Genomic DNA, 25,303 nt, shown 5'->3' with positions numbered 1-25,303 from the left:
ACAGGACATATATGGTAAAATGCACTTATGCACATATGCAAGGGGCCAGAACAAAAGCGTTAAGCCACGTTGAAATCCCATCCTGTGAGGTACGTGACTTTGCTCCGCTGAGATCCCACTTCAAGGAGTAAGAATACATTGCAAAGAAGAAACAGTTAAATGCATGCTAAGAAAATAAGTAATACCATGTGTGAGAGGAAAAGGTAACACCAATAGACTGGAAAGACGTTTATGTGATGTGCTATTCACAAAATGCTTTTTTAATATTTTAGCTCACCTGAGCAGTCAGATGAATGATAAGTAGCTAAGTAGTCAAAAGGAAGACAGGAGAAGAAAAAAAGAGAAGAAAAAAGGAAGGAGAACGTCTGGAGGTATAGGTTTATAGAGACAAACACATACAGCAAATTGTACTCTTGTAGACAGAATACATGGATTATGGTAAGTATTTTAGAGAGGCGATGAGAAAAAGAAGTCATTTTAGTTACTATTTATTACTCTATGCCCCTCTCTGGTGAGCACTGAATACTGCTAGTGTCTGTATTTAATTCCTACAGCATGCAATCCATCTTTGACTGAATGCAGAGATGCCTTTTTGCTATCTTCAGGTAAAACTAGAAAACACGCATTCATTCTCGCAAGTTCCAGGGTAACTTTATTAAAAAGGCAGGTCTATTTAAACTGACATATGTTCAACAGAAAGAAATTAAGAAAAACAAAATCTAAGATATTTAATCTCAAATACTTAACAGCAAAAGCTTTTTGCAAGTGGTATTGGATTAGAAGGAAGCTCCCCAAATAAAGCACAGCTGCTATGCTTTTTATTCACCTGCACAGAGGCAACAGAAAACATACTGCAAGATACTGTTTTGCCTTGGAATTGAAACAGGTGAGCTGGGTCTAATAGGTGACTTTCATTACTGTTAATGGTCTTCAACTAAGCACTATATATAAAAGGCTCTTAGGTTTTTAAGAGAGTGATAATTTAAAGGCAAAGAGAATTACACTTTTTTTTTTTCACTCCTCTTGTAGTTTCTAAACAGTAGCACAAAATGTGAAGCTGTACTATTGTGAACTAAAGGAGAGAATACGAGAATTTTACACAAGGATAAAAATACAGCCAGGAAAAATCCTTCATCTTACCATTAACAACAAAATGCTAGAGAGGGTATTGTCATTAGGGACTTGTTCGTCAAACAATAAATCTGAGCCAACTTAGTAAATGAGTTCTCTAGGGAGTCCTCTCCAGATTCATTACATTAGTGCTAACAATACTACTACAGTAAACTTTCAACTGATGTTCATTATATTACATTTCTGTAATGATTCTTCTGGCCTTTTCAAACTACAAGACAAAAACTGTTGTGTGTTTTTTTGGTAACCACCAAAAAAAAAGTGGTTATTTGACAAAATGAATGCTAGTTAGGGCCAAATTCTCCTCTTTCTTACTCACAGAAAGCCTCATTCCTCTAGCTCAGAGCAAAATTTAGCCCATAGTTTGGTTTTAGGTATTCAAAATACTGTCTCTGTCTAACGAGGTACATACTTACAACCCATGAGTTTTGCTTGGTTAGGGCTAAGTAAGGATATAGATCTACAATAGCATTTCCTATAACACCTTTGGGATGGTGCTTTTAACGTTTTTTTTTTTACAAACCTATTTCACCTCACAGCCCCACGTAGCAGAGAAGGAAATTGCCACTGAGAGGCTAAAATGCAAATAAATACTTATTTTAAGTAGGTCTGCTAGAGGTGCAAACCAGTGAAGGCTGCGTTTGAAACTGAGAAATGCTAGGCTTTTGGATTTGTAATCATAAGCAAAATTCAAGTTGCATCAACTTCGAGGAACGCCCATAACTGAAATCCAAGGCCGCGTTAGAAAAAGTCAGCTATTGTGATTTGACCAGGGTCATACATCATGACCTTTGCACTACCAGTCAAAAAAATGTGCTGTCCTAACTGCTGGTCTGTAGTGGTTACGCAGGCCTTTGGAAAGCTGTGATCAAACAGTACGGAAAGGCGAACCCCACATTTGACAGATTTATCCTTGAGGGAGAACTCAAAGTCTTAAATGTATTTACTTTTGGTCAGGGGAAAAAAAAACCCCCACCAAACGAGGATTAGAAGGTGATTTTATTGGATGCGTTTTGAAAGGAGACTGACAGAGCAGAGCATTCAAATCGTGAAGGTCTTCCCAGCACCTAACCGAATTTCACAGGGCAGAAGTATCGGCAAGAAGAAATGAAATACACCCTCAGGAGCTGAAGCTGAAAGAGCACGAGCTTACCAGTAAAGAGCGGTATTTTTGAGGTTAGCCGGGGCAGACGCTGGCGTTTATCGCGCCTTTACCCACCGCCCACCCCGCTGAGGTAACGGCCGCGGGGCTGCCCAGCTGCCCGCCAGGTGCTCCGTGTGGAACAACAACAACGCGAACATGTTACAGACCTACGCAGCATGCACAAACAGACAGACCACCAAGTAACGGCCCTGACTAACAACGTGACGTCCGCTACCAGGCGCCTCGGGGGGGCTGAGCTCAGCCCACGGCTTCTCCCCACGGAGGGGTTCTGGCTTCACCTCCGTTCGTTTTCCGCACACCCCCCTGGCGGCCGTGGCTAGCCGGCCACTCGCACGACAGCCACGTTCCTGACCCCACAGCCCGCTTCCCGGCGTGCGGCTCCCAGCGGGGCGTCCCGCCGCGAACCGAGAGCAGGCGCACCGCCCGGCCCCGCCCGCGCCACCGCGTCACAGCTCCCGCCCCGGCCGCCCCGCGGCACCGCCCGCAGTGACCTCCCCAGGGCGGCAGTGGGCGGCGGCCACCGCCTCACCCCAGGGCGCGGCGGCTCCGGCGGGGCGGAGTTTGCCGTCTCCTCCTCCTCCCGCCCTCGCTCCCCGTATCATGGCGGCCCCGGCGCTGACCTTCGCTCGGAGGTTGTGCTGGCGGCCGCTCCGCGAAATCAGGTGAGCCCCGATCGCCCGCGCGCCGTCCCAGCGGCTAGGAGACCCGGCGCCGTCCTGCCCTGGGGAGGGACCGCTCTGCGAGCCGCCGTCTGCCCGCCGCACTCCCGGGTGAGCCGCCGGCGGCGGGCCCTGGGCCGCCTTCCCCTCCTGCAGCCGTCCGGCTCCTGCGGGGCCCCCTCACAGCGGCCGGGGCGCGGGGGAGGCCGGGGCTGTGAGCGCGGCAGGGCCGGCGGCAGGGCCAGCCGTTACCTCGGGCCGGTGCCGCCCCATCTCCCCCCTGCCGGCGCCTGGCGCGGGGGCCGGGTGCTGTCCGCCCGTGCCGCTTGGTGAGCCGGGTTAGCTCGCTCCCTGTGGCCCATACGTAGGGGTTAAGGCGCAGGACAGACGTTGCCTTCACCCTAAGACGAGCGAGATCGCTTTCTGCTTGAGCTGGGGGCGCTTCCACTTACCAGCCACCTCTGAAGTGTTTGAACACGGCGTGGGAGTGGGAAACACGCACCGGGTGCCTTCCGCAAACAGGGCTTATACCCTCATCTTTCTGTCTCCTGAGGCAATTGTTTAACCACCGAAGAAATGTTGGTTAGGCCTGAGGTATGGCATCTGAAACTGTACCAAAATGTGGAGGAGACTGTGTGGTTCCATGCTTGCTTGGGATTTCCACCCCTACCTCGTCAGTCCCACAAAAACAAGTTTAATTGTGTCCAGCTAACTAAGGTTTCTTGCTAAGACTGCTCCAACTTCCAAATAGTGATGTAGTATCTCCTGTGGTGTGGCTTTATTACATACTGCTTTTAAGCTGTTTTCAAATAGTGTCACATGCAGTAGCGTGTGCTGCAGCATCTGTGCACCTTCAGCATCAGCTGGGCTGTGCGAGGCAGGAAGGATGGCTTGGCTTGCAAGTAGACTTGGAATTGCAGGGTTGAAATTGTGATGAAAGTGGTTAAATTGGAAATTCTGCTGTAAAATTGCTTGTGTCTGAGTAAGAATTGCAAAGTATGTCAGTTTGTAGAATTTCCTTTCTGTCAAAAATAGCTTAAATACTCAAAGAAAAGCAAGTGTTTGTTTGTTAATTGTACTTGGTAAGCAGGTTCCTAAACACAGTGGTGAAACAGGCATCATCATACCAATAGATAAAAGGCTTGTGATACTCTGGTTATTAACAACATGCATATTTGACTGTTAATAGTACATACTTTCAGAAGTGAAATGCTTTTACTCAGGTATTCAAGTACCTCCATTAGATATGAGTGCATCTTGACCAGAAAACTGTAGTTATTTGTACATTAAATCATAATACTTTTCTCCCAAAGCTTTGTGAGAAATTATTTGAAGTATGTACATGAACATCTTAAGATACAGGAAGAAACAAGGAGAAAGCAAACCGTGTGATCAGGGTGATTTCTGCCCTCATTTCAAAAAAAGAACTCTTGAGGCAAGCCTTCTACAGATAATATTAATTTCATATACCTAAGTTGTTACAACAAGAGGGAGGGAAAGTGGTTCCGAATGGGAAAACACATAAAAGACTGGCCTGCTGGACATCATTAGGCTAGTGGAGTTGGATGTATTTGAAGTGGCAATATTCTGTATGTGAAATAAGATCATAAACCAACAATGAGTTAATGTTTTTACTATATGATCAGATATAACACGGGAAAATGGTGCCATTTTCCCAATGGTGGCACACCAGGCAGGTGGACTTTATTTTCTATATCAGCAGTATACTAGTGGAATTGTATCAAAGATACTGGTAGCCTTGCTGTGCCAATGAATTTAGGAAGCTTTTTTTGTAATCTAAATTCAAAAGAGAGGCATATCCTTGGGAGAGGAATACTCATATAAGGACAGAATGCAAGAATTCCTCTTTGTTGGTGGTGTTGTGAGTTTTTGTTGTTTTATTTTTTTTTCTTTTCTAAGCAGGACATTCCTAATCCTTTCAGACATGTAGTGGGTTCCATAGGCTCTTCTCCCACATGCCCACTTTTTGTCCTGCCCTGTTGCAGTATGTTATTTTTCCAAGTTTGAATTTGGCTGACAGGGGGGATGCTGACACAAATGCACATTCAGGTGAGTCTTACTGGGGCTGTACCCACCCAACAGTCTTTGCATTCAGCTGTTTGAGATCAGAGGGCTCACAGCTCTGTGTTTGTGGCACGTTGGGCCACTGGGTGCAGAATGCTTGCTACTGGGAAACCTGTATCCACGCTATCCTTGGTTTGGAGGTTTCCTTCAGGCTAGTTGTAGTATGATCCCAGCACTGAACACTTATTAGCAGCTCTAGGACATCTACCAATTTTATGTAATCTAGAAGGGATCCAACTCCTTTGTGCCAGGACAGCTCGGCAGCACAAATCAGGGGAATGGAGTTGGCAACAACTTAGAGACTTGGTCCAAGGGTGCTCACCTGGTCCAGACTGACAGAAACATAGTCCCACCCTAACATCCTCGTGTGTTCCTTACTAGTTATCTCTGCAACTTTAAAGGAGGTCAGATCTTATCAAAGACCAGTTTCCCTATGAGCTCCTCTATTTCTCAGCATCTCGGAAGGGTCTTTTTCAGAGGAGTGCTATTAAGTGCTGGTCTTTAAATGAAGCGAATTAGAAAATTGCTAATTTTCTGTTAAGCTCTTGGCTTAGCCTTGTTAGCTTTTGTCTGTGCCTGGAATACTTACTGCTTGCGGTAGATCTGTCTTTACTACGGTATCTGCTGTTCCATTTGTGAGGCAGCAGTCTTAAGGGTGTGAGTTCACTTCCGTATTGGCTCGTGAGCAGTGTCCCAAATCTATTCTTGTCTTCCCTGCATCACCTCATGACATCTGCATGTCTACAGCCCACCCACACAACAGGAGCTCGGGTGCTGTTGAGTCCCACCACAATATGCAACAGCCTTTATTCAGTGTCTGCAGCCCTTTTCTAGTTCTGTGTGGGAATTAATTGAACCTGCTCCCTGAACTGCTTATCCTTTAATTGGTAGAGCAGTTGTATGCGTTGGTCATTAAATCAAGGGCCCTTTGATAGATGTGTGGCAAAGCAGGACTTTGTAAACCTTCCATCTCTTCCTTTTCTTGTCTCTGACTGCGGACCTTCCAGCTCTTTTCTGCCTTCCCTTCCACTAGGCCAGTCGGATGTAAGGTCCTGGGAAGAGGCACAGGGTGTTTGTCTTTGCCCTGGAACTGTGCTTGTTAGGAAGAAACTCCTCTGTTGAGGGTGGAGGAAGAACTGATCACTTGCAGCTGAGAGATTATTTCTGGCTTCATCACAGTAATGGTCTGGGGCCTCTCAGTGAAAAGAGGCTCAGTATTCCAGGTCATTCCCTGAAGATACTTCTTTATTGCTGTTAACAGTCTGTTGGCTGTATCATGGGGTTTTGTTTGCTTGTTTTTAGTATGTGAGAAGGATGTAGACACTGTCTCCTGCCTATCTACAGATATGCGATAAACTTTCCTGCATTTGGGGTTAATTGCAGATGTTGGTACACCCCAAATGCATGCGAACCTTGCCTTGTGTAAAATCTCTTTGAGGCTGCTGTCATCCTGGAGATGACCAGTGAGTTTGGTGGTATCCCTTCTTCTGTCCCATTCCTTTTTTCCAGGTTTGGCCACAGGGTGCTAATCTACCTCAGAGGGAGTCTGCCTTGTAACTCTGTATTGGGAAATGTCTGGTCCTTTCTGTCAATTCTATTCAGATAGCTGTGGTTGGATATGGGCACACAAATTTCAATAGCTTTGCTCTGATATTCTCGTGCCAGCTGAGCAAATCTTCACTTCTCACCCACTTTCCTGCCGCCAGGCCCTATTTCTGTATTGCAGCAGCTGCTTTCCTTCTCTCCTCTGCTGTTTGCTGTCACCCCTAATCCAATCCCTTTTTACAAGAAGGACTGGATTTTTGTAGTGTTGCTCTCAAGTCATGTATCAGACTATATTCTTAAAGACCCTGTTTGCTCACACTCCTGGGTCTTCTGTGGGCCGTACCAAAACCTCTGGTGCTGACAGTAGAAGTTGCTTTTATGACTGAAACTCTTGCCCAGATGTTACGTCTTGTCTGAGTTGGATATGGTTTCCCTTCTGCTCTTTGCGTGGCATAGGCAGCAGGTGTCCCGCAGCCTCCTGAACATGTGCCCACCAACTTGCCTGCTCACTAGCAGCTGGGTGGGAACACATCCTGACATGTTGACAGAGGAAATGTGTCCATGTACAGGGTTGTGTTTTATCCACAGCACAAAATGCATACCCTGATCCTACACCAGGGAGGCACTGTGGAGTACGCTTTTTACTCGCTGTCTTAACATGCGCTCTTGTGTTTTGGTTTTCATGTCTCTTAAGTCATGCCTCTTGATGCTGTGTCTCAGGCTGCACTAGCTTGCCTTGCTCAGCTGTTTGCTATTCCTATCAGCCAGCCAACATTTCCTTTTCTGTGACAGGCTTTTATTTATCAGCTCTCCTTGGCTTATGCTGGATTCTGTCAGTCGCAGGTACTCTGCTGTGCTCCTCCTGCTCAAGTTAATTGTGCTTATTTTTTCAAACTTCCCTTGGGTAGGTCAAGCCTCTAGTTCTAGTTAGTTTGTGAGCCAGGTTGTCTTGCCCAGCCTTGACTGTGAACCACAGATCCTTGCCTGATCACCAGAAAAGCAAGCAGAGCACATAACTGCCTTGATTTTGAACCTTTTCTTTTTTCTTTCTTTTTAGTCTTTTCTGTCTTGGTGCAGGTCAATAAAAAGTTTAGACAGCTTGTCACATTTCCTTTACCTTTTTAAGTTGTAATAATTTCATATTAAAAAAATATTAAAAACTCACCTCATATTCTTTCTTGAAATCTTGCCTATTTTGACTTTTGCAGTAACTTTTTTCAAAATAGTGGTAAAATGAGCCTCCCTGAACATCGTGACTGTAAGGTAATTTTCATAGTCTTTCAGAAATGGTATTCATACCACCAATTAATCTTGAATTTCTCTTTTTCCACAGAGCCATTAAACTCATCCACTGTCCTTTGAATACTGAGGCAAACTAGTCAATGGAAAAGGAACAAATCTCTTAATGGGCTGCTTTTTCTTGCAAATTGACTAACATTAATTGCATGAGTTACTACATCCTGTTTGACCAATACAACTTAAAAGACAAAAGGTAGTGGTGAAATGATTGAACAGTTGTCCAGAAAAGCATTTTAATAAACATATGTCCTTATTTAAACACCACCTTAAACCGTTTTGAGCAGCAATACACACAGCAGTTAAAACCAACAAAACAAAATCCAGAGCAGCAAGCTCACCAACTGTATGTAGTGGAGCTGGATCTGACAGTTCACAGCTAATGTCTGGAAGCCTTGAAGATGGATTGGCATGGAACAGAGCTTTCTGTTGTAGTTCATGTGCTTTGAAGCAGCTGATCATAGAAGCCAGTGGAACCTTGTCAGCTTTGCCTGCTGAATTCAGTGATCTCTAGGTGGTTCTGCAGCAGCTTTGCTGTGGAGTTCAAAAGAATCTGATAATGTGAATGCAAATAAGGTGGTGGTTAACTGTTCATTGTTGAATTTTGCTAGGCTTGAACAGCCATCCTCTCCAAAGTGGGCTCTCCGGTAGCTCCCACTTGATGAGCTACACAGTTTCTTTCTGCCCTTGCTTTTTAAGATTTCTCTCCCCAGCAGAAGTTAGTTACAAGTTTCTCGAGGAGAATATAAATACTTTTACAAATGTTTGGTTTGTGGTCTTTTTATTATGGTGCTAGAAATTAATTTTGAGTTTTTGCTAGGGTAGAAGGTACTGTCTTTGGATAGTACCGTTTGAAGAAGCTACTTATTGCTCTCTTCCCATGTACTTCTCCCCCTGAGCAGATTAAGTTGTGTCTGCAACTACGATCTAGCTAAGAGAGCAAGCAAGCTATACTTCATTCTTGCATATAGCGGTCCTCATTAGGATGGAAATTCGTCTGTTTATTTCTAGCCACATTTCTGGAATGTTGCATGTTTGAAGCAACGAAAGACACTTGAATGTCAGGAATTCAGAATTCATAGTGCAAACCATGTCTTCCTACCTGGGCTTGAGATGCAGACTTAATTCACTGTAATGAACCTTGTTTACAAGTAACCTCCATTTATAGTAATGCTAGAGTAGACCCCAGACGTTTCACTTGTAGTTACCCTTGTTGGAGTGAACATGTACAGGAGAGTGAAGCAGTTAATGTCAGCCTCTTCTTTTTTTTCCATTTATTGTTGTATTCTGCCTAAAGAGGCTGTGGAGTCTCCTTTGCTGGAGACCTTCAAAACCCACGTGGATGCAACTCTGTGCAACCTGCTCTAGGAAAACCTGCTTTAGCAGGGTGTTGGACTAGGTAATCTCCAGAGGTCCCTTCCAACCCTGATCATTCTGTGATTCAGCATAAGAATATTTGTGATTTTTTTCCTATTTCATGACTGTTCTATTTTAAAATAATAATTTAAATAATCTACCTAAAACTATCATATACTGCTACTCAGTTCAGACTGGATGTTTCTTTATTATTCTGATGTAGTAAATGATTGAGCCTTTCTATTGTGATGAGTTCACTGATTACCATGACATTTTTTCAGGTTCCCTTGAAGTTCAGTGTAATAGAATTTAGTCTGTAATCAGTAAAAAGCAAAAACTGTGAGCTAAGATTTGAAAGGTCTTGTTAAACTGTCCTTTATTTCAAAGAATCAGAAACTGTTGCCAGGCAAGTCAGTACTAGATACTCCAGCAGAAAAGAGGAAGCAAAAGCTCTCTTCGAATGGGTTCTGGTTAAGGCTTCTTCCTTCCATCAAAACTCAGGCTTTAAGTTACTGAATAAAGTGGTGCTCTTTGGCTTTGGAGAGGTCTGGCAGTGATCAACACATAGCGACTTGATAACTTGCCAACATCCTGTTTTGTAAATTATCCTGGCTGTAGTCTTTTATCACTGAAAGCAATGATACTAAAGAAAAAAAATCACTCTTACAATTGTCAGAATAGTATTTTATCAGCTAGTGCTTTTAGTACAAGCAGCATTAAGAACTGCAGGTTAGCCAGCCACAGAAATCAAACCATAAGCATTATCAGTGAGCTAATAACTGCATTATTTTGTTCATAAGGTACCAATTTTTCATGTTCACCTGAACGCCTGCAGAAAGGATAACAGCAGTAGATAGCAGTAAATTCAGTAGGTAGACAGATATAATTTGTGCTGAAATCCAGAGATTACTGTGTAATGTTTTGTTACGTTGTTGTTTTGCTGTGTGTATGAAAGCTACCTTTTTTCTGATAAAGTGGAGTAATCCAAGAGGAGACTTCTATGATCCAGTCAGGGAATGAAGTCTATTTTAATTGAAGACTAAATGGAAATTTATCACTGTGTTTGTTGGTTTAGAAAGAAGTAAACACGATGTTACCCTGAGTGCTATCTGATGACATAGTTCATGCTAGCTTTTTGACCGTGGTAGTGAAAAGCCATGTTTAAAACCAAACAAAAAGCCCTCAGAACGAAAAGCTCCTCCTATCTAAATATGGTAGAGTCCTTTTAACCTGCTCACAGTGTCATGTTCTGTTGCACCAGAGCCCACTTTTTTTGCTGGGCATTTTTGTGGTTTTTCCTCCTGGTAATCTTATTGCTCTGCCAAAAATAAGCTTAGGTTGGAGAAGGATGCCACACAGGAGTTGTCCCTTTAGGTCCCAGTGTAATTCTTGATATTTCACATGTTTTATCTGTAGCTAGGATAGCTTGTAGATAAACCTCTTTCCTTGTGGCAGAGGCTGTGTGTACCTGCCCTTCGTCCCAGCGTAGTCTGTGATTGAGCAATGGCAGAGGGGAGAACTTGGCTTTTAGCAAGTGTTACCATTTCAAGGAGTAGATAGTGTCCTTTGCTCTGTGAAAGATCTTTACTAATTTACAGTCAGGTTTTTTTTTTTCTTGTCATGATCCTGCAGATTGATCTTCATGATTAGACTTGCTGGCTACAAAGATTGGATGTGTACATTAATCTCAGTACTGTCTTTGTCCTTGAATGTAGATTGACTTAGAGTGAACCTGCCAGCTGAGAATTTAAACAGTCGCAGTTTAATAGCAATTGTAGTCTTCCTATTTTCTGAGTGTCCTAGAACAGGTCATTCAGATTCCTCCCCTCAAACAGACTCTGAAGGCTTTCATATGAAGGCTAAAGAGCTATAGCTTCAAAGTCGAGTCTAGTGATGAACTGTAAAAGTCCGTGGGCCAGTTGTACTGCTTCAGTATAGCTAGCAGGTTAAATGTGTGTGTTCTTCACATAATCACAGACTGGTTGAGGTTGAAAAGGGACCTCAGGAGGTTGCGTGGTCCAACCCCCCCTGCTCAGGCACCAAACGCCACCTTGAGCTGGTTGCCCAGGACCATGTATGGACAGTGGTTTAATATCTCCAAGGATGGAGACTCATCACCTCCCTGGGCAACCTGTGCCAATGCTCGGTCACCCTCACAGTAAGAAAGTGTTCCCTGATGTTCAGAGGGAACCCCCTGTGTTCCGGTTTGTGCCCATTGCCTCTGGTCTTGTCACTGGGCACCACCGAGAAGAGGCTCACTCACTATACCCTTATATTCTTTATACTTTGAATATTTATATACGTTAATAAGATTGCCCTGAGCCTGTTCTGTAGGCTGAACAGTCCCAGCTTTCTCAGCCTCTCTTTATATGTGAGGTTCTCCAGTCCTGTGATCATCTTTGTGGCCCTTCGCTGGACTCTTTCCAGTATGCCCGTGAGTCTCTTATTCTGGGGAGCTTAGAACTGGAGACAGTAATCCAGGTGTGGCCTCACCAGTGCTGAGTAGGGTGATTGCATTCTTAATTGGTAATATATATATAATAAATACATATATATAAATAAATATATATAAAATATATAAAAATAAATATATATAATTAAAATGATTTCTTGAGGATTAGATTGTGTGTTGTATGGATTCTTTGCTGACTGTTTGGCCCTCCAAAAAAAAAAGTGGCTACTGTTTTTCTAGTAAAGTGTTCTGATAATATTTATTCTGACAATATGGTATAAGTGATATGTAACTTGTAGAATCCCCAGTAATTCTTGAATACTTTGGTCCTTAGAGGCCAACAATTAAAACACAAAGAAAATTTGAAATAAAACCTTTACTCTATTATTTTATACCATGATAAATGTACTTGTAAAATGCTTGCTGTTTCAAAAACATCACTATAGCAAGCCTGTTCCTAAAACAAAAGAATCTTTCTGGTTGGCTTTACGTTGTTCTCCTTAATTGCCAGTAAGATGACATATTAAACACACTTTTATTCTGGGGAAGAACTTTCGAGTTATTTGGGTTGTCAGCCACTTTCCCAGACCAATAGTTCTTCATAATCTGTACAATGATGGCAGAAGCCAATATGCCTCTGTACATGTTGCTTCCCCACTAATAACTGCCATGATGCAATGTGAGCCTCTGACCTCTGTATTGGGAGCAGCTGCTATAGGTGTAGTGTTCTAAATGCTATAATTTAAGTGTTTACAGTGTTTTTAGTAAGTCATGACTTGAAATTCCTTGGAACGCGTCTAACTTCCAATTCTAAAAGTGACAGATGTTCAGTGGTGTATTTTGTATATTGTGTCACACCTACAAACTTATCTGGTTCCGTGATAAAACTAAGAGCAAGGTGTGTTATAGAGGGTATCTAAAGAGAAAGTTATCAGTTGGAAATTGATAAAACTTCAGTAAAATTGTTATTCATAGAGCAGATGTAAATTTTGCTGTGACAGAAAGGTACTTGCAAGTCTTCCACGTATGTGAGAACTTCAGCTCTGAACCCAAATCATCAGATTTATGAGTAAATTGGTCCAGGTCTTTACGGGACACCAGTAGGTTTGTCTGGTTGTGGGTGCTGGAAATAGTGCCAAAGCCAAGAGTAGTGTGCTACTTTGTGTTTAGACCTGATTTGTTTAAATTATCTGAAAGAATTCTGGATTTGGACAGGATAAGCCATTGACAAATACTGCTTCATTATTGTCATACAGCTTCTTCAGTATTCTTTGTGTCCATCCCCATTGTATCTAGGCATCATGGATTCAGGAGAGAAACTAAGATTCAGACAAATTGCTTTTCATCTTTCACTGGCTCAGCTGAACTAGCAGGAGTGTCGGTGGATTTTCTAATGTGGATGGGAACTCCAGCAGCTCGTTACATCCTTGTCAGAAACCTACGTACCTTGGCAAAACCTCTTAACATCAAAGTGTACACTCTTGTTCTCCGTACAGTCAAGATTTGTCCCTGGAAGCCAAATAAAAATGGCTCTTTCCTTTCTCCATTAGCAGCAAAATTATTTTGAGTACTTGTTCATAACTATTTTGTTAAAGTCACCTTGGATAAGGATGCATAAAGAACCTATTTGAGTTTGTTGCTCTCCAAATGCTACAATAATCTTTGAGCAATTCTCAGCAAATGTTACATGTATGAGTATCATAGCTCTATATTTTTCTGCTAACATTCATGTTTCTAACTTTCAAATGTGTTTCAGAGGATACCTGTCTGTAAATCTTCCTGCTTGTGGAGATGTCTTAAACAGACTGAGGATGTACAGGAAATTCTTTTGTGCTTTAGTCATTCACCATGACCAGTTAAGTGTGCTGGGAAGAGAGAGCTCTTGCAGAGATTTTAGGAGATGATCCCGACTTTCTTCCCAGCAGCTGTGATGAGAGAATATTAACTGTGCCTGTATAGAGCACAAAGAGCAGACCATTTCAGAGCTCAGTGAATGGTAATCTAGATCTTTGATTCTTAGCTATTCTTTAATACTGAAAAAAGCCCTATCAAGCACAGCTGAGCCACTTACACTAAACAAACAGTGATTCAGCACTTCAGTTTGCCAACAGACACATCATTATCCTCTAGCTTTTATATGTCAAAACAGTGTAGGAGTGTAAAATAGTAAAAGCTGATAAGGTTTTGTAGACCAAACTTGTGTTTAGAGCAACTATTGAAGTGTTCTAATGTAATGGAGGAAATCATTTGACTTTCATTTCTTTGTTTATTAAAGTACCAGTAAGTAAATTGGTTATAGAGTATTTGCACTGATCCTTTTTGCTAGCTAGATATATTGGAAATAGCAGAACATTCCTATTACCTGATAGCAATACATTTTAGTTACTCCACACTAGCCACAGTATAATGGGGTACTGCCAGGAACTGTGCTGGTAGAACAGGGAGGGATGGTTGTTTTCTTATGGTTTGGGGTTTTTTTGTTGTTTTGCTTTGCGTGGCGTTTTTAGGAAAACTGGACTTCTGTCTACTGAGTCATCAACAGTTCCATGTTATCATCATGGTTAATAAAACTTTGTATTTCCCCAAGTGAGCTAAATGCATTTATTTCTAGAGAATTAACTTGGTGCTGATGAAACTTTCTTAGGCTGCTGGTGTTTGCTCTAAGAGGTGATGCACTTGTTCCAATAGATCTCTGCAGGAGCCTGGTGAACAGTAGCATTGCTTTATCAAACGAATGTGTGGATTGGTTCTTGCTGCACAAAGAAATAAAACTACTCTGGCTGCTAAGCTGCTGTTAACCTACTGCTAACCTACTGCAACCTACTAATTTGGACAACTACTAACCTACTGCTGTAGTGCATGTTAGCAGGTGATAGCAATGCAGGGCTTAACAGAGTGAACCTGTGAACTTGTGTGGGACAGTACAGACTGCTTTGCTTGCAACACTTGCTGCAAGTTAGTTAACTTGTTGATTGTAAGCTATTACAGTTGCTGTCATGAAAAGTGTGGGATTTTGGTTTTAACTCAAAGGGAGCAACTCAATTATTTAGCTGTTTCCATCTTTTGTAGTTGCTAGATAGTAGGAAATGTACCAGTTACGAAATTTTGAGCAGGCAAAAATTCTTAGAGGCGGTCTCTGCTTATCCGTCTTCTGAATGAAGATTGAATTCCATCTGCCTGTGTTCTGAATTGTTTTTGTTTTAATTAATGGCAAGGAATCTTTAAAGAGGTGCATACAAATGAGGGAAACTGGAAGTTTTCACATGAGATGGTTGTGGAAGGAGGTGTAAGCTTTCTCAGGATGACAGAAGTTGCAAAGGAAGATGTTTGTGTCAGATATGGATACTCCACATTTTCCAGTATAAGAGGAGAAACTTGGAAGGACAGGACTAGAAATTAACAGCTGAAGTAATTGGACTTTATTAGTACAAAAACTGTCAAGCTGAGGTTTTTTAGTATGATACTGTCTGCCTAGTACAGAACTCCTATTTGTAAGCAAGTCTGCCTGCATAAGTTATAGGGATACAGCCTTCCACCTAGAAGTCTGAAAAGATGTTATGTCATATTCATTTGATAGAGACTCATAAAAGACAATAATTCTGCAGGGAGAGGAAATGCAATACCAGAAACAGCCTGAAAAGAGTATATGAAAAGAAATAGTACATATAGTCAAATGACCTAAAGTTCTTTGGGAGGAGCTGGTAACAGGATGGCCTAAAGAAAGAGAAGGTTGCTTTGCTTCTGCAGCCAGAAGAACCTCTGCCCAGATTTTCTGTATTGATTAAACATCCACCCCCTACATACTGCTCTCTTTTTTTTTTTTTTTTTTTTTTTCTCCCCCTCTAACAGCAAAGGAGGAACGATTGCTTCTAACACACCACAAGCTGCTCAGTTTGTTTGGCACTATCAGGTGCCTCTTCTTTTCCCAGCTCAGCTCTAGGTAGCTTGTGTGGAGAGAATAACTGGAGGACTGAGAGGTATGGTAGAAATTTGACATTAGCCCTTTCCATCTTCAGCTGCCTGGGGAAAGCTCTTATATTGCTGTGTAAGTGTTCAGGCTATATAAAATCTATGAATCCTGAATTTTACATTATTATGTAGGTAAATATCTGTTTGGAGTCTGTAGTATATAAAAAATGGCATGATGAATGGTGACGTGGGCAACCTGCCAATTAAAATTTCTGATGATTTTTATGTTAACATCATAGACAGTAGCTTCCTCTTGTTCAGCAAAATAAAGTGAAGTACAACTTTTAAATTTAATTGCACACAGAAAATACTGCAAGTGGATATGGAAAATGGTAACATTAGTTTCCCAGTTACCAAGAAAGCTATAAAATCATGGTACTGCTAATGCTTTGCTCATTGTCATTATTTGGTTATCAATCTTCCTTTTTAAATCTTTTTAGAGATTCTGATACGAAGTCTTGGAGGGAAGAATAAGAGGAGTTGGTGTGTTGGGTTGAATTTCTTTTTGCAGATGGTCCACTTATTTTCTCATGGTTACATTTTAAGTACTGGTTTCTATTCCCTTCACGTGCCTGGTTTCCTAACAGTTGCTGCAGTTACCAATGGTGGCAGCCTTTCCCACCAGCTGTGCTCCAGCATCCCTTGAGGTAGCTGAACTGATGATCAAAGGCTATTCCTTTTCCAGGTCCCTTTTTTTTTCTCTGGGGAGAAAAATTAGGATAATTTTGAGGGAGGATCAAAGTAGGAGAAGTGCTGTTGGAAGAGGGGGACTGAAGCCTGAGGCTCTGCTTGGAGCAGGAATATTCCATGGCCAGGTGCCAGCAGGCAAGGACTACCCTGGTCACCTTGCTAGGGAGGGCTCGTAGGTTCTTCACTGTGGATCTCTGTCCCAACAGCAGGAGGACAGAGAGTGGGGACGTTTCATGTGGTTGCTCCCCTGCTTGACTTTGCAGCAGCTGCTCAGAGCAGTGGTTGCTGGTGCTGGAGCAGACCAGGTGAAGTGCTTGGGAACTTTGTAGAAGAGCTGAAGCTCTGGCTGGTGACTCAGAAACAGTGATGGGCTGGGCTGGGCTGGGCAATGTGTGCTGCCTCTTCTTTGGAGGGACTCTGGAGAGGCATGTAATCAGAAGCTTGTTTCAGTTTATAACCAAACACTTGGTGTGTTGAGGTTTGTGGGAATTGATTGCTTTGTATCCTAACTAAAAAAAAAAACAAAACCCAACAAAACAACAAACCAGCCACCCATATAACTCTTTCTACAGTAGCAGCAGAAAATCAGCATTTTGTTTAATTTTCTCTTAAGATGAAAAAACGTCTCTGAAATGGCAAGGTGTCTCTGAAACAAGGGGGCAGCTACCATGCTGCTCACTGTTCTGCATGAGGAATGTGTGGAAAGAGCAGTGCAAAACATCACAGCACCTTGAGATGGAGATCATGGCAAAGAAGATATGTCATATGTGTTATCTGAAGTATTACACATAATGCATAAAAGATACTGCATCTCCTATTAAGTCCCAGGATTCATCCAAATGACAGTTCAATTTACTGCTTGCTTCTGTCTGGCAACACTTCCTGTTCTTTTTCTTCCTTGTCTCTCTAAAGCTAGTTACAATAATGTGAAATAAGCACTTCCCATCCAGTTTTGTCAGGAGTTTTAAACCCATGTTTCTAGCACCACCCCGCTGCTTTTAATCCTAATAGGATTTTTAACTGCTTTTGTCTGTGCTTTATTTCCCCAGGATCTACTAATGTTTAAAAGAAAACCTTTATTAAGTAAATGGAAGATGGATTTCAGGTATCCCTCTCTTTTGGTGAGCATGTCTGATGTTTCCTGTGCAAAGAGATCTTTTGGCTTCTGTTTAGTCTTAATGAGGAAACTGCTAAGTTGCTTTAAAAGTGAGCAGCCAGCATTTTACAGAAAGTTGCCATTTTTAACTCTATAAAAGTCCTTATGTAAGTGATGGAACTACATGGTAATGAGAGTCCCTGTCTTTGAACAGGCTTTGTAGTCTTTGCTAATCGTATAAACAGTGAGAAACTGTCTTCCGTATAATTGACTTTTAATGTCTTAATTAAAAGCCATGTCTGAATATTTATCAGAATAAGAGATGCTTATGTGAACAGGTAGAGTGAATAGGATGAATGGCGGGTTTGCAAGATATCCTGAATGACTGAATGGCAACAAAGAGGTGTCTGAAGCATAAATATGAAATGATTGTCAGCCTGGATGTTTCAGGTTCAGGCAGTGATGCCCAGGATTTATTTCTTTTTTCAGAGTGTACAACTTGTGAAGTACCCAGTGAATGATCTTGCAGGAGTGCACAGGCATTTGTCGTGGACTCTGGCTGCTCTGCCAAGTTGTGACTCCTCTTGCTTCTCTCTTTCTGATGGGATTTGGCTTTTTACCTACCCAGGGAAGGTTGCTGGGCCCTCACCACTCTCCCATGGGTGCTAGTACAGCACCCATTTGTAGCAGTGAGGCAGTGGCAGCTAATTGCCCATAGGGCACAGGGCAAAAAAGAGGAAACTTTGTGAAGGAAATAATTTAGCTTTGTTGCAGCGAGTAGATGAGAAGGGGGAATATGGAGGGGGTTTTGATTGCCTTTCCTAGGCCTCTTTTTCTGCTTGGATTGAAACAAGTGCAGGTTTGACACTGGTAGTCTGCAGGTCAGGTTCTAGCCTTTCTGCCTGCTTTGTGTGGTTTTGGCAAAGTATTTCAGTGAGGCTGTTAAAATGGGGCATGGATTTGCTCAGTGAGGGAGTAAGAAGGATTCAGCGTCACAGCAAAGGAACAGCAGGTGGAGGGAGCAAGTCATCCTTGTAGTGTGCTACCACAGCCTCTCCTGCTCATCGGTCTCTGGGATTGTGGCATGGTATCACCGTGTAGTCTCAGAGATGGCAGTGCTGTTTTGTATGCTGCCAGGTGGCAAGTCATCTCCTCATCACTCTGTGATCTACTTGAGGGTCAAGGATCTCTGTTCCTGCTATTCTTGTATTGCTCTGAAGGGCAAGGTCCTGCCCAATATGAATAAAGTGTGAAATAACTTGATATTTCCTTTGCATTGTCATCATTGGTTATTTTAGTAGAGAAACAGTAGCAGTCAGCTTAGCCTTAGCATGTTGAGAATTAGTGATCATCACTGATGTATAGTAAATGTCCTCTAGAGATCAGAAGTCAGAGAGAAAGGAGTGAATCACCAATATCCTGCAGAGAACTGAGCTACAAGCAGCAAGGAAGAACTAAAGAAAAGAGGCCTTTCTTATAACCAGACTTTAATAAATAGTTAAGTTGCACAATCTCCTGTTGCAAATCAATAGGTAAGGAGGAGAAGGATGACAGACGGAGTATTTAGAGTGGATAGATACAAACTGTTTGGGTAAAATAGTTAACTAAGAAGTAAAATTGGGTGTAATTGAACAGCAAAGGAAAGTTGCTGAGTCTGGACTTATTGAAAGATCATTGCACTTTTTCCCAGCCAGATTTTTTTTGTTGTTCATTTAATTGTTTTCTCATCCTCTTCTAACTTGGCCACTTTGCATCCTTAATAAGGAAGAGAACTTGTGACCTGCGAAATGCTAAAAACCCCTTAACTGTGAATATATGTGCCTACACACCTTCAGACTGGCTGCTATGCCATCCCTCTCTCCCCAGCTGCCCATCCTCAACTCTTGTTAATTTATGGTCACTATCAAATCGTATATAAATAGGTTTTAAGAATCTCTTTTATAATATTGACCATAGCCAAGATGGAGTGAAGTCCAGATTGTCAAACATGGTGTAAACCCAAATCTCTCATTTTAAACATTGAATCTGCTTCACTATAGTCACTGCCTAGACTGACAAAAAAAAAAAAAAAAATGTACCAGATACATGAATCGTTCTGGGAACAACGGTGTTCAAATAGTTCCAAAGGTGGCCAGCAAATTGGGAGGAGGAGGAAGAAAAACAAAAAAAGAAACCACTACTCTTCTTCCTGCACTCTCATTTTCTTCTTCGTGTAAATGTGACTTTAAAAACACATTTGGGGATAGGATCTGAAAGTGAGCATCATGTTCTGTGACTCCTGGACAGACTAATTGAAGAAACTCAGTATTAAAAAAAACTTGTATCTGTTTAGGTATGCTTTTTCCTGTCAAAGGTCTTCTATTGATGCTGGGGGTGAAGTCCACAAGTTGGCTAAATCACCTCCCAGTTGGTTAAGGGATAAACTTGTTAAATTCTGACAGTCTTCTGAACACATCAAGTTTGAATGTTGGTTAAACTGGCAGATGGTTAACTGGTGTTCGTCTGGGTGCACTGCTGTTAATAAAGGCCCACAGCTGATCAATTTAAGTAAAAATACTGTGTTCCTGCAGCCTTTTTTGATAGCCTATCCCATTTTTTATTGTTCAGATAATTTCTTTTTATTAGCATAAGATTTTGAAGCAGATTCTGGAATTCTTTCTTTTTGAAAGCATTTCTGTGTATAACAGAAAATATTCTTTCCATGTCTGTCATTCAAACTCGGTAGCTCCAAAACACCAGGAACTTAGATTTATTAAGGCAGAAGGGGCTATAATGGGACACAAAACCAATAGATCTTACAAACATTTTTACAAGACAACTAAAACCTTCTGTCTGCATGAAATGAAATAGTAATAAGAATAATTGGAAACAGTTGGCGTTCTTCACACCTCCTGCCTACACCTTTTAGGCTTGCAACAGAAAATAAATTTTATTTAAGAAATAAGAGCAATGAGGATGTCTTTGAAGGAAGCAGTAGAATTTCTCTACAAGTTTCATCAGGTGTGTGTAAAAAGGTAGAATTCTCATGTTAGGTATGATTTTTAAATGACAGTTCTGTAACTGAAATGTTAACAGATAGAATTAATGATTAAGTATTGTATAAGTCTGCATTTCAGATTATTAATTTTTCAAATGTGACTGCATATGAAACCTATTATATGTGATGTTCTAACATGACAGTTGTGTCTAAGTTAGAATGAGGAAAGTTGGGGGGGTTTTGTTCTCTTTTTACTCAAATAAAGAAGGAACACTGATACATAAACTGCCAACATTTTAAAAATGCTTAACGTATATTGCAATTTCACCAAACAAATCTGAGACAACATGCTTTTGCCCTGGTGAAGCAAGACAAAATTATTAGATTTCTTGGCTTTTCATTCCAAACTGTTGAAGTAAACCTGCTTTTACAAAGCATTATAGAGTAGGGTTAGGCTTGGGGTTTTGGACTGGAGTTTGGGGTGGGTTTTTTTATTTTTTTTGGGGGGGTGGGGTGGTGGTGTTTTTTTTTTTAAATGGAATTACCTTTTTTTCTGGTGGAAGGTTCTTCTGCCAGAATATTTTGACCAGCTCTTTTCTTGAAGGGTCTACAGGCTTTTTTACAGCCAGTCCTTTTGCAAAGTACATTTTGAAATTAGTCTTTTCTTATACTGCCCTGATTCAGATTCACGCAGACTTGAAAAGATCACAAAAAAGATGAGCTACATACTCATTTTAATTCACAGACATAACGGATTGTTAATCATAGAATCATTTAGGTTTGAAAAGACCTTTAAGATCATCAAGTCCAACCATAAACTTAACACTGCCAAGTCCACCACTAAACCATGTCCCTAAGCAGCCCATCTACATGCCTTTTAAGTACCTCCAGGGCCGGTGACTCAACCACCTCCCAGGGCAGCCTGCTCCAGTGCTTGAAGACCCTTTCAGTGAAGAATTTTTCCTAATATCCAATCTAAACCTTCCCTGGCACAACTTGAGGCCATTTCCCCTTGTCCTATCACTTGTTGCTTGGGAAGAGAGGCCGTCACCCACTTTGCTACAGCCTCCTTTTCTCCAGACTAAATGACCCCAGTTCCCTCAGTTGCTCCTCACAGGATTTGTGTTCCAGGCCCTTCACCAGCTTTGTTGCCCTTCTCTGGACATACTCAAACATCTCAATGTCTTTCATGTAGTGAGGGACCCAAAACTGACCACAACGTTCAAGGTGTAGCCTCACCAGTGCCAAATATAGGGGGATGAGATTTGAACCATTAATAGAAATGTTGTGTTTCATACTTTGTCATGGACACAACATGTAGGGCTTTGCTTTATTCCAGAAACAGTAAAACATTAGTTTACCACTACTGCCATTTAGTGGTCTGTGTACAATTGTCTGGTATATTCCTGCATAGTTTGTCGTCTGGCAGCATTAAACCTCAGACTTTACGTATTACATGGAGATAATGTCATGTTCTCCAAAGGTTAATTATGTTGCAGCTAAAGCAAACTTCTAAAGCAACTTTCTTGTAACTTTTAGCACCTTGCTTTTTGTTGTTGTTGTTTTGATCAGTGCAGGTACAAATATTTAATATTTTACGTGTACTGTATATGTCTTAAAAAGCAGCATATTTGTTTCTTCTCTACTCTTACACAAAAGCTAAGTAATCGGATTTTTTTTCCCCACTTACTAACAGGCAAGCACAAGCTGTTAGCATTCCAGCAGTTCACCTGCACATGACTGCAGCCACCATGCAAGTCAGCCAGAAAGATTTTGAAAAGGCTCAAGAACAGCTGAAGCTTTTGAAAAAGGATCCTGGGAATGAAACTAAGTTGAAGCTCTATGCTCTGTTTAAACAGGTAGGCTTGACTTGTTTTATTTTGTAGGGAGCATTTGTAATCTGAGGGGATGGACATGTTAAATATTTACTTAAAACAGGGGTTGTTCAAATGTATTGTGTCTTAACGTTCTTCAGAGGCTCAAATTCTGTTCTTGAAATGCCAGCCCCTCAAACTTTGCCTGAATTTTGAGGGAAGCCAAACCTGTTTTACCTTACAAATCATTCTTGGACTAGAAACCATTATTCAAAGAAATAAAGCCAAATTACATCCGCTGTGATGCTTTCCATATAATATAGCATATATTAATGCAGCTCTGGAACATGGCTTATGCCTAGGAAAAAAGGTGTATGCTGCATGCTTTCTCTTAAATTTGTTTTATCTACAATTGGTCAGCTGGGCCTATAATATAACAGTGTTGACGTTTGAAGGTTGATTTCTGGCGTCTTTTGGTCTGTCAGTTATCTTTCAGCCTATTCCAGGTAGTTTTACTAATTAATAATAATGAGCTTATAAATGTATTCTTTCTTTCCTGCCTCCTCCTTGAAATAGTTCTTTCTGATAGTGTACTCTTCTTGAGGAAAACTGCTCATAGAATACTTCAGGATAGCTCAGACTCTTGCAGTTCAACTGGTCCAATGCCCTTGCTTGTCGTATGTCCAACTTTATTAAATTGGTCCTATGTCATGGTTTCTTTGTTCACACAGCTGACAAGTCTTTAACTTCCTTTATAAGTATAAAGCTTCCACAGTTTTTGAGATAGGAGAACTTAACATGCATGGATGTTTTGGAAACCAGTGTCTCATATTGGTTAGGAGCTTCTGAAAGCTCAGCACCAGGTATTAGGACATGCCAGACACTGCGTACTTCATGGTATGTCTGAATACTGCCCAACTGCTAGGTGTTCTTCTTGTCTGAAAGCTGAATTCTGTATCCTAATCAGATGAATATTCCTAACAGTTGTCATCTTTTGTACCAAGACGTATGAACTTTAATCACATGTTTAACTTAAGTAAGTTTGTTTCACTCTTTTCAGGCTACTGAAGGTCCCTGCAATGCTCCAAAACCAGGTATGCTGGACTTTGTCAAGAAAGCCAAGTGGGATGCATGGAATTCTCTTGGAAATTTGTCTCAGGTGATATTACCTATAATTTCACTTAATACTTTGTAGATTACCTTGAAGTGCCTGGTCTGTAAGTGAATGGCCGGTGTCTAAACATATTACATACTAGTTGAGCAACTCTGCTTCAGACATCAAAATACTTTGCATTGTATTCTATAGTCATTTCACTGCCTCAGTGTTTGGAGATTTTTTTTGTGCTGTGTAAGCCTAGTTCTACGTTATTACTGCCAGCTTGTATCAGTGTAAGAAATGTATGTGGTGACTTCCAATAAAAAGTCTGTTCCACATTCTCTTCTGTTCTGCTGTTCCCTTTAAGAAAGACGGATTGAGCTTCTCGGTTCTTACAGCAAAGAACAAATCTATGAATCCAGCATATTAGTAACTTTTAAAGGCAGCCTCTGATGCCACTGACTAAAAGACTAGAAAAAAAGTGGTTTATTGAGAGCCTCTCCTCATTCTTTCTCTCTATCTTGACATCAATACCTTTCACAACCTTGAGAGAAGTCTTTACTTCAAGTGAAGCAAACAGGAAAATTAAAGATGCAGATACATAAGCATTCATTTTTCATGCAGACTGTAGTAAGTCTGACATCACATATAGCTACTGCAGTTTCTTCAGCTGTTGTTAAATGTAGGAAACATCAGCTTTACAAACCAGATGTGTCACTGCTGTGCTAGGCCTGCCTTCAGGAGTAGTTTGAGATCAGTCAAAGATACTACTTGAGGGGTTTTTTGCATTTTTTTTCTTTTAAAAGAAAACATGCTTGCATAATTTCATGAATATAACATATTCTTGTGCTGCTTTGTGGTTTTTGGGCTGTGGTTTGGTGTCTTGTTTTGTTTGTTTTTTGAGATTGCTCTGCAGCTTCAAGACACACTTAAGGGAAAGAATCTGCTTTTGAAGTTATACTGGAGAGGAAATAGGCAATTTCACATGCTACAGATGATGCATTATAGAATTGTTCAAAGTATATTATCCTTTCAAGAAAATAGGTTGTAACAACCAAGAACTTAAAATTGTTTTAAATCACTGCTTATGATAGAAATAGGAAGATAAAATTCTTCAGGCTTTTAAACGTCATGTTTGTGCTATATGAAAGCTAGTGTCTTCAAGCAATTTTAAAATGCTGTGCACCCATTTCAGCACTCTTATTTTCAGCAACACATGTTCTAAAATAAAATATTTTGTGGGAGAAATACCAAACTGGAAAGCAGAAAGAAAGGATCCATAGAAACGTGTAAATGCTGGGAATAAGACAAAAGTGTCTCTGGTAATCTTAGTGATGGGGGCACCTCTTCAGCAAAATAAATGTCATCATCGCAGCACTTTTATATTGTGGATCGTTTCCTGCTGCTTTCCAGATGACTTGTAAGTATAATCTGCAATGTTTAAATACAGCAGATCTTTATTCTCACCCTAATTAGAATGCTTTCTAACTGAGGGGGTTTTTTTCTTTTGTCCTGAAGCACAGCCCCTGCCCAGTAACTGTTTTATGAATAGCATAACAAGCTGATTTTCATTTCAGCCTTTGATAATCTTCTGTGATTTCTTTTTCTTTTTTTTTTTTTTTTTTTCCCTTTCGTTACAGGATAATGCCAGACAGAAATATACTGAACTTGTCTCAAGTCTGGTCTCTGCAGAATCTGCTGGCCAGAAGAAAGATGCTTCTCCAGAAGAGAGTGGACATGATGGTTATGAAACAATATTAGTTACCACTAAAAACAATATCACAAAGATAATGTTTAATCGACCTGATAGGAAGAATGCCATCAACCATAAGGTAAAAAAATTAACTTGGGAGGATTAATGATTTTTTTTTTTTTCTTTCCTGGGTAACCTACTAAGTTTTTAAAGATTGTTACTACAGGTTTAGTAGAACTGACCAAACCATAATGGTCTGAATTCTATGAGAGCTTAGTA

The 25,303-nt window shown here is 41.1% G+C and overlaps 1 protein-coding gene across 4 annotated transcripts in view; it reads left to right on the top strand.

The window, feature by feature from the left end:
• Positions 1–2,840: 2,840 nt before the first annotated feature.
• ECI2 (enoyl-CoA delta isomerase 2) overlaps positions 2,841–25,303 on the top strand; it is a 34,438-nt gene continuing 11,975 nt past the window's right edge. Inside the window, exons 1-5 of one of the 4 annotated variants that reach the window (XM_055799666.1) lie at positions 2,867–2,958; positions 17,398–17,453; positions 22,118–22,280; positions 23,296–23,394; positions 24,972–25,163. In XM_055799666.1, coding sequence (XP_055655641.1) covers positions 17,407–17,453; positions 22,118–22,280; positions 23,296–23,394; positions 24,972–25,163 — 501 coding nt within the window. In that variant the 5' untranslated portion in view covers positions 2,867–2,958; positions 17,398–17,406. Of the gene's footprint in view, positions 2,959–3,044; positions 3,067–17,397; positions 17,470–22,117; positions 22,281–23,295; positions 23,395–24,971; positions 25,164–25,303 lie in introns of those variants that run through there. The other 3 variants (XM_055799667.1, XM_055799665.1, XM_055799668.1) reach the window with 3 other exon arrangements.

Source organism: Falco peregrinus, chromosome 3 (genome assembly GCF_023634155.1).
Source record: "Falco peregrinus isolate bFalPer1 chromosome 3, bFalPer1.pri, whole genome shotgun sequence".
Taxonomy (NCBI): Eukaryota; Metazoa; Chordata; class Aves; order Falconiformes; family Falconidae; genus Falco; species Falco peregrinus.
The sequence above is the reverse complement of the archived record's forward strand: the minus strand, read 5'-3'. Positions and strand labels throughout refer to the sequence as shown.